Source organism: Nothoprocta perdicaria, unplaced genomic scaffold (assembly GCF_003342845.1).
Source record: "Nothoprocta perdicaria isolate Ctin4 unplaced genomic scaffold, notPer1 scaffold_17, whole genome shotgun sequence".
NCBI classification, from domain to species: domain Eukaryota; kingdom Metazoa; phylum Chordata; class Aves; order Tinamiformes; family Tinamidae; genus Nothoprocta; species Nothoprocta perdicaria.
Genome location: NW_020454871.1, coordinates 836,428 through 852,593, shown reverse-complemented (window position 1 = coordinate 852,593; position 16,166 = coordinate 836,428). Strand labels below are relative to the sequence as shown.

General features: G+C 34.9%; 1 protein-coding gene across 2 annotated transcripts in view; it reads left to right on the top strand.

Moving 5' to 3' along the window:
• Window positions 1-16,166, top strand: part of CHM (CHM, Rab escort protein 1) — a 55,337-nt gene that overhangs the window by 18,024 nt on the left and 21,147 nt on the right. The window contains exons 4-8 of one of the 2 annotated variants that reach the window (XM_026035969.1): window positions 170-291; window positions 4,624-4,975; window positions 5,919-6,035; window positions 6,588-6,708; window positions 9,302-9,527. In XM_026035969.1, the coding sequence (XP_025891754.1) occupies window positions 170-291; window positions 4,624-4,975; window positions 5,919-6,035; window positions 6,588-6,708; window positions 9,302-9,527 (938 nt within the window). Of the gene's footprint in view, window positions 1-166; window positions 292-4,623; window positions 4,976-5,918; window positions 6,036-6,587; window positions 6,709-9,301; window positions 9,528-16,166 lie in introns of both variants that reach the window. The other variant, XM_026035967.1, reaches the window with a different exon arrangement.

The window sequence follows — 16,166 nt, the reverse complement described above, 5'->3', positions numbered from 1 at the left end:
TAGTGCAAATGTTGACATATTGCAGTGAAGTGACCAGCCCTAATTATTTTTATTATAGTTTTTAAAGTAAAACTGTAGAAGTGTTAAAAGACAAATCATTAGACATTTGTAGTCTAAGAATAGTTAGTGCAGTACAAATTTGCAATTTCATAGTTGTTCTTTTAAGCAGAAAACTGAAGTCAGTGATGAATGTGAAGACTGGAGAAAACTGATCCTTGAGAATGAAGAAGTTATTTCTCTAGACAACTCAGATAAAACTATTGAACATGTAGAAGACTTCTGTTTTGGCAAGTAAGTATAAATATGGAAATATACAAATAATTTACAAATAATTTTATATGTCACAAAGAATTACATTGTGCTCTTGGCTTTAAGTTTTTCATCACCAGCAACCCGACATGCTTCCTTTGAAAAAGAACTAAGAATTGCAAAATTTCAGTAGGAGTCCTTGTTCTTGTGTTGAAATTATCCATACTCCATCAAAGGTAATTCCATAGGAAGATTCTTCGTACACTGCTTTATCAGGTTGCAGTGTTTGAATATTCATCCTGCAGCCTTGTTAGCTGGCAGGCAAAAGCAGAGCTCTCCTATTTGGTGGTTTGGATTCGTTACATATTACAGTACTTTGAATATTCCCATTCTCATAAGTAGACCTTCCCTTTTTGTGCATTTAAAGTGAAAGATGAACAAAAGAATAYGAGCATGAATGGTTAGCAGTACTGTAATTATGAAATACTTAGCTATGCTGCAATAACAACACAATACTTCCCCTCTGTTAGTTCTGTATTCAGTGCCTTCAGCTTCCTCATTAAACAGTGCTTGCCAGTGGGGTTTGAGAATGAACTGCCATGCTCGAACGTTCCTGATAACAGTTCACCTTGGGCTGTCACCTTTTTGCATTTGAAGTAACAGCTCTTTCTCTGCTTACAAAATGCAAAAGATACACACTTGGTTTGATATACACACCTCTACTTCTGGGGAGAATTGTTGCAAAGTGGGTCAAGAGTAATATGCTCTCTTAGAATTATGTGACTAAGTATATTCCCGTTAGGTATTCATAATTGTTTGCATTAGCAGGAGTTAGGAACAGAAATCTCATTTTTGAYTTCAGTTGTTAGGTGTATATAGGATACTTTCTTATGTATAGCTGTACAAGAAATAAGCTTTTCATGGTGTTGTATTATCCAAAATACATCGAGCAATATCTAAAAGTATCCTTGTTAAGCAGTGGTCTCAAATAGTACTTAAGCATAATAATAATGAATGGAAATTGTGTGGGCCTCAGTTGAAAACTGTTTCTCTCTGTTTATTTTTATATCTTACAGGTTTTGCATTGAATTGAATCATTGAACTATTATGACTTCCTGAAAGGTTTATTGGAATAGTAGTTTAAAGTTTAACCTTGAGTTTCTTAGATAATACCATAGGTAGCTGAATGCAACATTGGCAATATTCGTATAGAAACATTTGTTTCTTTCAGAGTTAGAAAAAAAAAAGTATAATATAAGAATTAGAGGAACACAGTTTGAAGGTTMCAGAATACAGCTGTGCTGCATAGTAATGGCAGCTTGACCAACATTTACTGCATGTAAAACATGTTGGATTTAAAGCAATGTCAATATATATAACATTTTAATATTATTGCATTAATGAATATTGTTCAGAATGAACATTAAATTAGACTAAAAGATTCATAGTCTGTTAGCTTTGCATCCCTAGGGAGGCCCTTACTGGAGAGGTGATAACTGACTCATGGCTGGCTCCAAGGAGAGTCCCCCAGCAGGAAGGAGTTGCAGGTTGCTGCAAGTGAGCAGTCTAGTTGGATCTCCATGTTTTAATACTATTTTTAATTTAATCTGGCAGTATAATGCTGTCTTCCATTTATCAGGGGAGGAAAAAAAATACAACAAAGACCTCTAAGACTAATAAAACTATCAAAGAAAAAGTTTGCCAAATTAACTTAAAACTTTTTGAGAGAGTCAATTATTGTGTTTCTGACAATTTACACATTCTGGCTAGATTCTGTTGTTTTTGCTTAACTTTTATAACTCCTATGAAGTAACCATTAAACATTTATTTTGAAAGAATAAACAGCTGGGTAGCAGTATAATATACACGGCGCAAATCTGAAATGAATGGCCTTAGAACAAAGTGCATCCATCAAAGGAAAAGAATACTGTGTCTACAACAAGCTGTATTGAAAAAAGGCAAATGGCTGAAAAATAAATAGTGAACACCTGTGCTGAATAAATTAACCAGCTGGTTGGCAATTTTTCATTTGACCTATCTGAAGGGGTTGCTGTTACAAGGCATTAATAAGACACATTCATTTTAAGATATTCCTTTGTTAGTACCATTAATTGATGAATGGYAGAAGATAATATTCTAAATTTACACAACAATTTGTCTGCAGATGTATTTTTTTTTCTGAGTTAGGAGAAATATTGTCTGCACAAAAGTTCAATTTAAGTGATTTTTATATACAGTTTATATACATTATTCAGGGATATTTGTTCCTATAGGAAAGATGCCGTGAATTTAGATTATGTATGTTTCTTAGGCGTCCATTATAAAGTGTATAGAACTGCAAATCATACGGATTTACCTATTCAGTTAGCAGGAATTGAATTTAGTTTAAAAATATGTAAGATTAATTTAAAAATCTGTAAATATAACACTTCTATTATGTTGTGTTTCAAGTTGATACAGGAAAAAAAAAAGACAAAAATGCATTGCAAAGCCAAGTTTTACTTTGATGATTAAAAAATAAAAATATATATGTAAGTTTAAAATGAGCTTGATCTGTGCAGTTTAAAGGTAGGAGGAAAAACTTGTCCTGAATTTGCATTGTGTCTTATAAAGCTTCAGAGAGGCTAAAATAAAAGCTTAGCTTTAGTGATTACATTGGTGACAATAGGGCTTTTTGGTCTGTTGACACAGCGTTYTGAATTCCTAAACCAAACTGACTCCACCTTGCCCCTGAAATGGAGTGGTCAGTTGTATTCTTTTTTTGTTTTGTTTTGTTTTTGGAAACATTTGACACAGTATTTACTTTTTTCTTTGATATTCTACATGTATTTAATGTACACAGTATAAAGAGACCTAAAAAATTACTGTAAAGAACTTGACTGCATTCATGACTGTTTCCTTCCAGCAGTTCTTGTACTTCCCGGGGCAGTATTTTATCCGATTTATCCCCATGCTTGCTGGGGACTGTGCGCCAGGCTTACACTAAACTCTTGCTTTCATTAGCCCCTGAGATCATAAGGAGATAAGCCCTTGAAAGGAGGCAGAATTTCTTTTCTTTAATGACTTGAACAGGAATTTCTCCTCCCGCTTCCATCTMTACGGCTGCCGATGAGCGAAGGAACGTTTTTAGAAGGGTGCCAAAGAATTCCTTGCTGCTCAGTGAATTTTAACCATCTTGGTAGTTACTGAAATTCAATACTGTAGTTTGCAGGTCACCTTAAAAATCATAGTTCATTAGTTTTCTGCTGAGATTAAATTGTTGATTCAGTGCATTAATGGCTTGTGGTATGAAGATAAAAAGATAGTGTGAAATTATTGCTGAACTGCTTTCACTTATAATGACACTGATTTGATTCATCTCAGCTGGTAGTATAAACCAAAATTCAAAGTTCAAAAGTACTAGTTTCTAAGGTAGGTGTCATTGAAGTTCAAGATAAAAAGAGTAGATGAGATTAAAAGTGGAGGTCTGCTTTTTAAGAGGAATATTAAAGAAAAGTGTCATTATGACAAGGAAATGGACTGTATAGAATACTGATGGGTGATAATGTCCCTCCCTTGGCCTGCTTGCCTTCGTCCTAAGCACGTTAGGAATTAATSAGAACTAGATTTACCACATGCACAATAAATCTAAGATTGTGAAAAGTTAGTAAAGGTGAAAATAATGTAACGTAATACCTGAATTCTGTTGATAATTGTTTGGTGCATGGTTAAACTTATGAACTCTAATACCTTATTACAAAAAAAAAAGTTATGCAAGTACACTGTTCTTTACAGCTATTACTTGAACTGCTACTCAGAATGTAAGACCAGAGTTTGAAAAATAAACTTTTTTGTTTAAACTTAATATGAACTTATGCTTCAGTTCGAAATTCCATGCTTCTCGGGAAGACTTGCTCTATTAGATGCAAAGTAGTCTTAGTCATACCTGGTAATTCTGTTTCCTTCAGTGAACTAGGTTTGGCTTTTAACTTGAATGTCTTTTTGTAGTTTAATCTTAAAGATTTTTATCTGTAAGAAAAAGGCAATCAAATTGTGCATTTAAAAAAATACTAGATTTCTTTGTTTATATAGCTGTATAATGTGTGGAACTTTGTTTTCTTCATGTTAAGCTGAATTTATTGATTCTATGTAAAAAGGGCAAGTGTTTTCATTCCTCCCCACACCCTCCCACCAGTGCTTGTCTTGTGTGCTAGTTTTACAGTCAGAAATCCAGAGCTCTTTAGTTGGTGACACCCCAGTTGACCAGGAAAAGGACATTTTAAGTATTTTCACAGAAAATAACTCAGAAGTTTAAACGAGTTTTTAAGACAACTTTAAAGTCCTTCCTTTCTCTTTCCTCCCCACCCTTCTTCTTCCCCACGTGTTCTGAATCAGTCAGGATTCAGCAGAAGATGTTGAAGAAGCCGGCGCTTTGTCCAAGCTGCCTCTCTTTGGAAGTTCTGGGGCCCAGGGGGCTGCTCAGGACCCGGAGAAGGAGAGTGCTCCTGTGGAGAACACCTTGCCAGAACCGGCTGCAAGCAGTGACCCAGCAAGTGCGACCGGAGGGAATGAAACAGAAGTCACCCCCGAGAGGGAGGGTTCTCCCGATCCAGCTTCGGGTGAGCCCGCTTCGGATGTGGGTGAAACAGAGGCACCCACAGAAAATGCTGCCCAGGAACCAAAGAAAATCACCTATGCACAAATTGTTAGAGAAGGCAGAAGGTTTAATATTGATTTAGTTTCYAAGGTAGGAACTTAATGATTTTTCATACAAGTACATTTACTTTGTTTTAAATGATGAGACGTTTTAAAATCTTGGTGTTTATAGGGCTGAAATGCTACCTATAACTACTTTACATGTAGGCATTTGATATTGTCAAGATGAAAAGTAATTTTTCTTTTAGTCATGTTCACCTTGATAGATACTTTTTCCTGTGTTATTCTCCCTGACAGTCTATTAAAATAAAATGTACCACTTTTAGCTCTCAGTTGAATGAAAAACTGATTTGCAATAAATTGTATTTAAAAAAAAAAAACTGCAGCTAGTCCATAACATAAAAGTTGTGTAGCGACCTATTTTTATGATGTTGTTCAATTGCTATTCTTGTGTGCCTTTAGTTAGAAGATAATAGAATATAGATGTATTTACCATACATTTTTTTTAATTTCTATGCTTCACAGTATATACTTATTTTCTCAAAATACAGTGCTTAATCTTCTTATTTTTCTTTTGCAAAATATTTTGAGGAGACTGTTAAATATATCCATGTAGATTACTATGCACAATCTTTAAATATGGATAACACTGTCCAGTGATAGACATTGAAGGGAGTAGAAAGGAAAAACCTACTAGAACTTCATCCCATTGTTCTCTCCTATCTTTGAGAACCTCGATTACTTTAATAGAAGTAGTAGAATGACTCCCAAACTAATAAAATAAGATCAACAACGGGCTGAGACCTTCTCTCCTGTGGTCGTCTGTCTCTGTGGTTTCTTCAGTTAATTTTGTTTTGAATGTGCTCTATGTTGATGTTATTTTGCTGTGATTTTAATTCATTGCTTGTGACTAAATAGTATAGAAAATATCTTACAAATGTTTACTCTTGAAATTACTATTTTTAGTAAAGTTTAGTAAAGCTTTTAATGCTTCTTTTTCTTTACTCACTATGTTATTTTTGTTTATTGTGCAGCTGCTCTATTCCCGAGGTCTGTTAATTGACCTTCTCATTAAGTCAAATGTTAGCAGATACGCAGAGTTTAAAAATGCCACACGAATTCTTGCCTTTCGAGAAGGAAAAGTGGAACAGGTATCGTAGAAGAATGTATTATGTGTGTTTAACCTAAACTTTTCGCAGTCAATTTTTGAAATTGTTTTATTCAGGAGGGTTTTGTAACAGTAAGCTAGTATATTGAATTGAAATTTTTGTTTTAATTTCATAAATTTTTATTTCAGTTTCACGTTTAGTATGAGACTCAGCTGTTGTATCTTAAAGATGCACAGGTTTTAGGTTTTAAAATTCCTTGGGTAGACATGATCTGTCTTTTTGTCTGCGTAAGAGAGAAGTTACTAGTCTGATAATAGTAATAGGAGATATGAGAGATACAATTGAAACTCAAGAGAAATAGTCAAAATAAGGAAAGGGGGAAAATATTTTTTCATAATAAAAACATCCTAAAATATTATTTTAGCTATATTAGAAAATAGTATAAATCTGTAAGAGAATAGAAACAATTCTAATGAAAAAGGGAACTTTAAATGTTTGTTAGGTTATCAACTATAGTCTTATTTCATGCCTTTCCCACATGAGTTATATAAAACACCAAAAATGATAAAAAAAAAAAAAAAAAATGTTTTCTAGGTACCTTGCTCTAGAGCAGATGTCTTCAACAGCAAGCAGCTCACTATGGTGGAAAAGAGATTGCTAATGAAATTTTTGACGTTTTGTTTGGAGTATGAGCAACACCCTGATGAATACCAAGGTAGTATTTCTTGGAATATTACATAACATTCTCATTTTGAGTTTATTCCTTTAAGCACAATTTTGATAGCTCTCGTGTTTTCACTCTTTCAGTTTTTATAATATTAAATTTCAAGGGATGCTTTGACCTTTTCCTGGCCTTTCACATCACTATGAATTTTTAGTTAATCTCTTACACTTTCAGTTCCCATAATATCATTAATTATTTTCTTTCTTCTTTAGCAGCAAAAATTCATATAGCAGAGTAGCCAAGTTTTTAAGTATTTATTTTCCTTCAAGGATTTTGTAATATGGTGTGATGCACCTGATTATCTTTTTGGAGATAATATGTAAATCCTGTGAGAGTATCTTGCCACAAAATTAGAAATGCTGAACATGGAATTTTTAACTTTGAAAGTAAATGTACTTTTATTGTGACTTTCATTGCAATGAAATGCAATTTCATTGAAGATGGTAAGTGCCAAATATCCTTATCAATTATGGAGCTACCTAGAGGAGTGAAAATGTGAGTTGATTAGAGCCATGTTATACAAAAAATAAAAATATACAAAAAAATAGCCATGTTATACAAAAAAAATAGGGAAATTGGCTAGTGGAAAGGAAAGGCTGTTTGGTTTTGTGAACAAAGGCTACAAAGAATAGAGTGATGTTCTAAGTGCTTTCAGTCTGACAGTAAACTAAGGCCAAAAAATGTAATATCTATCAAAAGGAAGTAATGAAAAAAAGGAATATTTAAACCATTACTCTAGGTTTTAAGAGGGAAGCATTTCAGTGCTTTTGATAGGCAATGGTTTCAGAAGAAGTAATTGTTAGTTATTAATGCTGGCCTGGTCACTTGAGTTTAGAGCTGCCGTGGTATTATATGATCTTAGRTTATGTACAAGTGGCAGAGAAAATGATTTCAAACATATGCAAGGTAGAATTGGTCAATACAGAGAGCGATCTGATGTGATTAGGAAGCAAAGAGGCTGTGATGAACTCTAGGAAATCTTGAAGGGGAAAAACGCATTGAAMTAAACTGGTTTATGGATTATAGGCAATTTGAGGTTTACTGCTGAGGGAAGAATTTGCGGGATCCAGATTAAAAATATAGGTGGTATTTAGAAAATTTATTAAGTGAAAAAGGAGACACCACATCAATTTTAAGTGAATTCATTGGCTCATCTACCTGGATGACATTAGATTTATTATGTCCAGTGGTAGTTAAACAGATTTTGTTCCTGCATTTTAAAGTATTCAGGGAAGTCATTGGGAATATTTTGAGTCAGGTTAGKCTAATTTAAAGACTTCAGAACTTTAGAATTGTGCCTGGTGAAATCATTGCATTCATTAGGGAAGACAGGCTTTTAACATTGAGAATTAATGACAGTGAAGAATTTTCTTTAAAGCTTTTTCTATAAAAATTTCAGTTACATAAGAAGGCTAGAATTAGAAAAACTTAAGACTTTTACAGAAAGACAATAAAATAAAAGAAAATGTAATACATTTTATTACTTTCTGCATGGCTGTATAAAGGTAGTGAAGTACATTTGTAATAAAACAGTGGTTGAATCTCAGACAGAGTATATGGCCTGATAATGCTGGTCGCAGCATTGKACTCCCAAATTCCTCTTGAGTCTTCATGTGGCTGAAATAAGCTTAAGAATGGATTTCTAAGTGGTATGAAATATATTATTCCTTAAAAAAAAAGTTTTCCTAGAAAAGAAAATTCAAGGTTTATTGAGATAATTCAACTTATTATAGTGTTTTAGAGATATATCAGTAACATTAGAGGCAATGTTTGCCTTCAGTGTTGGCTAAAAGCCTTCTGTTTTTCTGTAGATGTCCAAGTGCATGAGTAGTAGTATTAATTTAAAGCGGACATAGGCTGCTTCATCCTTGTCATGTTTTGTCTCATCTATACTTGTTTGCTGGGAAGTCATCAGTCTGATATACTTGGAATATATATTTCCTATCTCATCTTTGGATTCAAACCCTGTATGAATGGCTCATCCACACATCACTCTATGTTCTAACCACATAGATATGGATTCAACAGTACAGTTTTTGCCCAGATGTTATGTTAAATGGGTAAATATTTATGTAATTTGCAAGAATCAGCTGTACCACCCYACTTGTGGTAAAACCTGTGGATTTTTCTCTACCATGTGGCTAATACTCCGCACACTTTCCTAGGACGTTAAATCTAAAGCAAAAATTGTTATATGAATGACAAGTATGTATAGGTCGAATGTAGCTTAATTGAAGAAGCCGTAGTTAGATGGTGCTCAGATAATCTGTAAAACTAGATAATCCTACTCCAGTCTCATATGGAGTTCATATATAGCAGATTTGTGTGATTTCAAAGTATTTTGGTGGTGATATAATGTGATGCTATTTCTGTCTTCTAAGAAAAAGCACTTTGAGAGTAAATGTTTTAGCCTTCACAAAATAGAACTACCTATTTTCAATCATACTGATGTTAAAGATCTGCGTGTTTTCTTTTATGATCATTTTTGATCTTTTTGAAATACAAAAGTATTCCTTCAAATTGAACCACCAGAGAAAGTAGAAGCGTCAGGCTATATCATTTCCCTGCATTTCTCTCTTTTCAGATTATGAGAATAGGACCTTTGCTGAGTTCTTAGGAACACGGAAGTTAACACCCAGCTTGCAGCACTTCATTCTTCACTCCATCGCTATGGTGTCGGAGGCTGATTGCAGCACCCTGGATGGGATCCAGGCCACCAAAAAATTTCTTCAGTGCCTTGGCCGCTACGGCAATACGCCATTCCTGTTCCCTTTGTATGGCCAAGGGGAGATTCCACAGTGTTTCTGCAGGTAAGCTCGACTTCTCTCACTGGGATCTTCAAAAAAGGAAGTTCTTAATTCTTAACTGCTATAGAGCAGTTCCTGCTGGCAGTGGCCTGATAGGTTTTCTTTCTATTTTCATTGCCTATGAATGAGTCCCTTTCCCAATTTTGCATTTTTCTAGGACAGAAAGAAACATTTTAGCTATGGTGAATTCAGCTGCTGAGACCAGGAAACTGGTTTGAAGAGTTTTGAATAGTATTTCATTCAGAGCAGTGGAAATATTTTTCCMCTAAACATTTTGCTAGTTTAATGCTTGAAAGCGAAGTTCACTGTGTTATAAATAAAACTTGTAGTGGCTGGCCGTTCTGATGGCTGCCTATCTTAATTATTAGGAAGAGGTGAGAGATGATTTAACTCAYAAATAGGTGTCCTTTCTTAAGATTGATTAATGAGGAGCGATACCTGTCAACAAGGATGACTGTAGGGCGATTTTGTTGTGTCTAAACAATATATCGAATACAGTTCCTGTAAGCATCAGGGCTATGTTCTTTTTTTGGTGGATTTTTTTCTTTAAACATGTGTGCTGCAGTTGTGACATTCTGGTTTGTAGTGTGCAGTTGGATATTCTCTTCTTGGCCTGTCTGTATAATGGTTCTGTATTTCCACTCTATAACGACGCTTAGCCTATTGCCAGAAAAATGGCCTTAGCAGCTTGGGMTTGTTTGGCAGTAGTTAGGGTGGATGCAAATACATGTTGATAGAACCATTCTGGAATAATCATCATAGTTCATGGAGGATGCCTGAAAAGCAGCTGGTTGGCACTGGTGGCTGGTCTCCAGAAAGGCTTGATTTGGCCTTAGCATTTAATAAAAATACATGGAATTGTCCTAGGTAATATTTCACTGTTCGTATACATGGTCTACCTAATGCTTACCTTATTTCATTAGACAACTAGGCATTATTTAGTATTATACTGAATAGGAATGTTATTTAGTAACTTGATTTGGTAACTTGATTGACAATAGGCTTTTGTCTGTATCTTAAATTATATTTATATGATGATTTTTTWAAAAAATGTGGGATTGTGTGTTGTGCTCTGACTAGCCAGTTTGTGAAGAAGAATTGTTTTTTAGGTAAATTCTCTAGACACAACTGTGCAACATGATTTATGCTTATGGATTTAATGGAGGTCTTTCCCTTTTAATAGGGTTGCATGTGGGACTAGGTCTGCACATGACCAATAGATTAATAAATCATAAATTGATCTAAACCATTGTAGAAGTATCAGTTTTGTGATATTTCTCATCTGACTTTCTTGAGTTTCAAATATATGAATATTTTACCTTAGTGATTAAAAATAGAATATTAATTATATTTTCTCTGGTGTAGATTCTTCTTAATTTAGATTTCTCTCGTGTTGTTGAAAGTATTTTTGCTTTGTTTTGTTTAATAGCCAGCACAGGCAATTTCCTGATCTGTTAAAGCACTGTATATAAAGAGTTAGCAAGAACAGTGTCTAGAAGTCACCTAATCATTCCTGTCAGAAAAGCTCTCTGTGATGACGAGAACTCTTCAGGTTCTCTAAAGTTTCTGATTGTGCCTGTTGACTGCAGCATTTAAGGGGTTTTGTTGTTGTTAAATAAGGAGAGTATTTTAATAATTGAAGCAAATCATTCTGTCAAACCAAGTAGTAATTATGCTTTTAAAAGGTTTGTATTACAAAGCATTATAATGAAAACAAAATCTGAATGTCTTTGTTTTCAGGTGAACCATTTAGTATGCAATGCCTTTTTTTTTTTTTTTTTTAATGATTAATTACAATTGTGATAAAAGATCTGCTTTGGGTCTCACTAAAATTGAGTGGTGTCCTAAGAACAGAGCTCAGCCTGTGTGGTAAAGTGGGGATGCCACAACCTATACATCATACCCTACAGTTTTTATCACCAGGTTATCAGAGCAAGGTGTCACCTGTTCGGTGATTTCTAACCACCCTTCTATATTCTGTTTTAATGTAAACCTCTTAAGCGTTTCTTGCAGCCAGTTACACTGTGTGTTCTCATCAAGGCTACTGTTATAAATGGTGTGCATGCATATTTATGTGAATGATTCAAAGACATTTGTAAGTCACATCCTTGCATTCTAAATGAATTCTGCATAAACAGTACAACATTTTATAACTGCTGAAGACACTTGAGTGAGTAAAAGCGGTGTAACTTCTTTATTGGTTTAAACAGGTATAGTTTAGGAGAGAAAATTAAACTTTTATATCACTGTAATGTACCTCCCAATATGTCGAGGTGCAGATGTGAGATTTCCATCCCCATAAATCGAATTCGTGATACAACGAAGGTCACTGGAAACCTCATGCTCTTCCAAGCTGACAAGCAGCAAAACTTCTACTGACCTGTCTTTTGTTTCAAACTTGTCCACATGAAACTTATTTTTTCTCCTAATGAAGTAATAGTATTATTCTTATTACTAAGTAAACAAATATATCTCATGCCTAAGAGAAATCCCGTCAAGGCTTTGCATTGGTATAGTAAATGCAAATACCAAAAATTGCCTGAAATATGGGCAAGGAGGCAAGGGAAGTCAACCCCRTTTTGCAGTTTGCAGCCAACATCCTTTTTGCAAGCCAGAAGTGGAGCTTACAATTTCTTGAAGAAATGTCACTAAAGAGAAATTGCAGCTTAATCTTTATTAGAGTAAAATGCAGTGTWTCTTTGATTTTCCTGGTGTTAGGAGAAAAAAAAAAAGCTGTCAACTTTCTCTCTTTTCTTTGTAATTGGAAGTTTTACATGAAAATCTAAAATAGATCTTCATCAAATAGTTGATTATTAGCTCATTTATATATATTACAATGTCATTTAAGATAAATAAAATGAGTCTAATAAGGTATTTTTTCCTACAGCTTTTCATACACTCTAAACAAACTTATGTAGCTTATATCTCTTCTCTCTCCTTTTTTTTCAGAAAAAGATTTTTTTAATGTTTTTTTGGTGTGTTTGGAAGAACTATTTTATGAATATGAAGTTRAAGTTTTAGAGGGAGTTAGAGACTGTTTTGTAGTCTGCAGACTGTGTTTTTGTTTTCTGCCCTCTCACAAGGGTTCTGCAGGGTGCCACGTCTACTCTTCTGTTTATCTTCTTGTTAGAAGTCGTCCAAGAGCTGGCTGAGGTAGCTGGTGCTGATGTAGAGGAGTGTCTTCTGCTGCTTCACCACAGGGATTAGAGATTCTCCAGGTTCAGCCACTTCATGACTGACATTTGCTGTGTCCTGCAAGTAGGCTTGGAACATTTTATGTTCATGGGCCACATACCTATTTGTTGCAGATTCTAACTGAAATTACTTGTGGCAGTGACAGTATAGTTTTGTTTGTAGAGATGTTCTGATTAAGAAGAATCATCCCTTTCCATCCCTGTATTTCCAAGAAGATTAAGAATCCAGGTCCTTGGTAGATTGTATGACTGATGTGGAAGCAATATGCACAACTTTTCTGCATGTCAGTTATAAGGTCTAATGTATTAGTGGAAAATTCAGGTAATGCTGTAAATTGCTTGTGGCCCTCGGATATGTCAGCAGCTAGTTTTAAGTTTTRGGAGGTTTGTAGTTTTATTAAAATGTGGAAGAATCAGAATTCTATCTGAAATAAAAGTTGTCCTAAATTTCAAGGTGCACCATTTGTATATTTATATAGATCATATTGTTTAAAATTTTGTTTCTGTGGACATGAAAACATATTTTAAAATTGCTGACAGTATAGCTTGTCAGTGTTACCAAGTCTTTTATAAAATGCTGAGTAGAAAGAGTAGTTGTCGTACTACTCTTACCTTTTTTTAAACTGGAATTTAATCAAATAATAGAACTTTTGACCTAGCTGAAGTTTTTACAGACAAACTCGATCTATATCTCATAGTTTGCTGSCAGATGAATGCAGAGCGGCAAGTGTTGTTAGCATGGTGGTTTGCAGGATCAGTTGTTTGTTTTTTTCCCCTACGGAGAAACTCTTTCTTGGGATAAACATCAGGGAAGTGAGATAATCCATCATTCTGAGACCTGTTCCCGAGTGATGGATGGATAGATTGGTAAAGTAACTCAATAATCTTCATTTTTTTTCGGGTTATTCACAGATCAGTGAGCATTGTCGTTAATAAAGCTATGGAATGCTTTGTGTCCTTGCCCACATTATTCTCAGGATTTGACAGGAAAAGACTTTTAATTTGGAAATAACCTTTGTGGTGAAATACGTTCTACATGTATGCAACTCTCGAGAAGCATCTTCCTGTTTTAGGTTGTATCGTTCTCCTCAGGAAAAGATGTTTGKTTTTTTGTTTTAAAACATATTTACAAGTGAGGGGTGTTTTGAAGCCCTTATTCCACTGTCTGGAAATATAGYGTGTTCCTGATGCTTATACCTCRTGAAGGCCTTTAACCAAGACGTACCATATGAAACTCACCTCTCAATTCCTCTCAAGAATGATGTCAAAGTCTATAGGTTCCAGAACACTAACAGGCAGGGGAAAAAAAAATCAGTTAAGAAGTTCTTGGTATTGTCAGGGATTGGAAGGTATTCCATGGTGTATACAATGTAATATTATATCTTAAAAGTAAAAGCCCTGCAATTAGCTGCATTATCCTACTCTCAAATCAGTCTTGCTTCATTTTGCCAAAATGTCTGAAACACAGAAATGTGTAGAATATAAATGCTGATATGGAGATCATATTTTCATAATTATTCTCTTCAATAATTAAGATTAAGTGAATAGTTTGTTATTTGGTATTGGTTTTTAACAGTCTTKTTGAACGAGTTTGGATATGACATTACTTTGCCTGTGTGGTGACGTGCAGATTCTGGCTCTTATGTTAAAAATAAGGAGCCAGAAATATGTATTTGTTATAGTATTATTGTAAGATCTGTGATAACTGCGTGCATTTTTATTGACGCAAATTGAGATGTAAATGCAAATGTAGTTTAGCARTGCCTATTTTTATTCAAATATAGGACTGAGAAAGACTTCCAAAATATTGTTTGATTACTAAAGTAGTCCATGAATTTTATCAAAAGTTAAGATAACCTGAGTTTTTATAGCTTAACTGAGGGCAGAGAGCATAAAAGTGGATTTTATAGATTCCCTGGTGCCAGTGTGCAGGGAAGCAAGTCAGCTTGGTTTGGGTATGAGACTGTGGTTACAGTGTAATGCGCTTTGGAAGTTGAGTGACTTCCAGGTGATAACTGCACAGGAAATTCCTGGTGGCTTTTAAACAGTTATTTTGCTAATTGGGTTAATAATTTGGCTGATTAGAGAATTTTTCAGGACCTTTTTGAAGATTTTACAGGAAAAAAATGAATGCAGTAGCTAGAAAGAAATCAAAATACTTGAGTCATTCTTGTTTAGATTGCCTCAGCCTTTATTGTCATGTATTATCCCTCCCAATAATTCCCGAATTGCCAGGGCAGTCCTGGATGGCTGTGGRTGTTATCCTTAGGGAGCCGTATTCCGTCAGTGCTGGCTGCCCTTTCTCACCCTCGCCCAGTTGGTCAGTGCACGTGCTAACAGGAGGCTTGGATATGGGAGGATCTGTGTTCGGAAGACTCGTTAGCTCTTTACTGGACCGTAGCCATTCGAGTTGTGATTTGTCCGTATTCTACTTTTTGATGATTTTAGAACATGCTGTACTGCAGGAACCATGGTTTTGGAGCCTTYGAGGAGGCAAAGCGTGCACCATAAGAACCAGGACAGGCTTGCTCTGTGTGCAAAAAGAAATTTGGAGAGGGCAGTTCACTAATTCAGGCCCTTGGCATCTTTTCCTTTGATCTTTCTGCAGAGCTTCCCTTGCCATTCACACAATGTTTGTCCTTGAGGAAGAAAGTACTTTTTGCTATACATGACTATACAATTAGGGAAGAGATTATTCACTTTCTTTAATCATTGTGCATTTTAGGGGAAAAAAATCAATCTCAGAAATAAAAGCTACTTTTTCTAGTGGAAAACTATGCTTTGTGATATGATTTTCCAGTCCTTTTGTGTAGTTTCAGAATGAGCTAAGTGTAGTCTGTAAGCTGTGAGTGTTTATGGTATCTCTGTGTTGAAAATCAAGATGTCAGACGGAGAGACATTCTATTTTTGTTCAATTAATATCAGAGAGCTTTACATCAAAGCAGTAAACTCCTCTTGTAGGAACAGATGCAGCAACCCTGAAGCCTATTTTCTCTCTTGTTACATTAGTGTTTAATTAAAGAAAACAACTAGTTGGAGGCAGTTACTTTCTGTGAAATGTAATGAAGATTTATTTTGTAAGTGACCTTCACTGTATTAGCTGAAACAGTAATCAGTGAAATTAATAGAATAATCAAATTATATACAAACTCATAAATCATCATGAATCTGCTGTCAAAAATCCAGCTCTTAATATGTCCTATTGTTTCGCAGCTGTATTAAAAATTACAACTGCTGATTCCTGCCTTGATAGGAACTGAAATGGCATTTAAAGGCTGTGTATGATGGAGGGCTACCAGGCCAAAAATTTTCACAACTGTTAATTTAGCTGTAATATGATTTGATGTCGGCAGGGTGAAGTTGAAGCTGAGTACAGTGTTGTTGCTATCTTTCAACAAAAGCTGAATTATTGGTGAAGGCAGAAGCCAGTTAATTAGAGTAATATCAG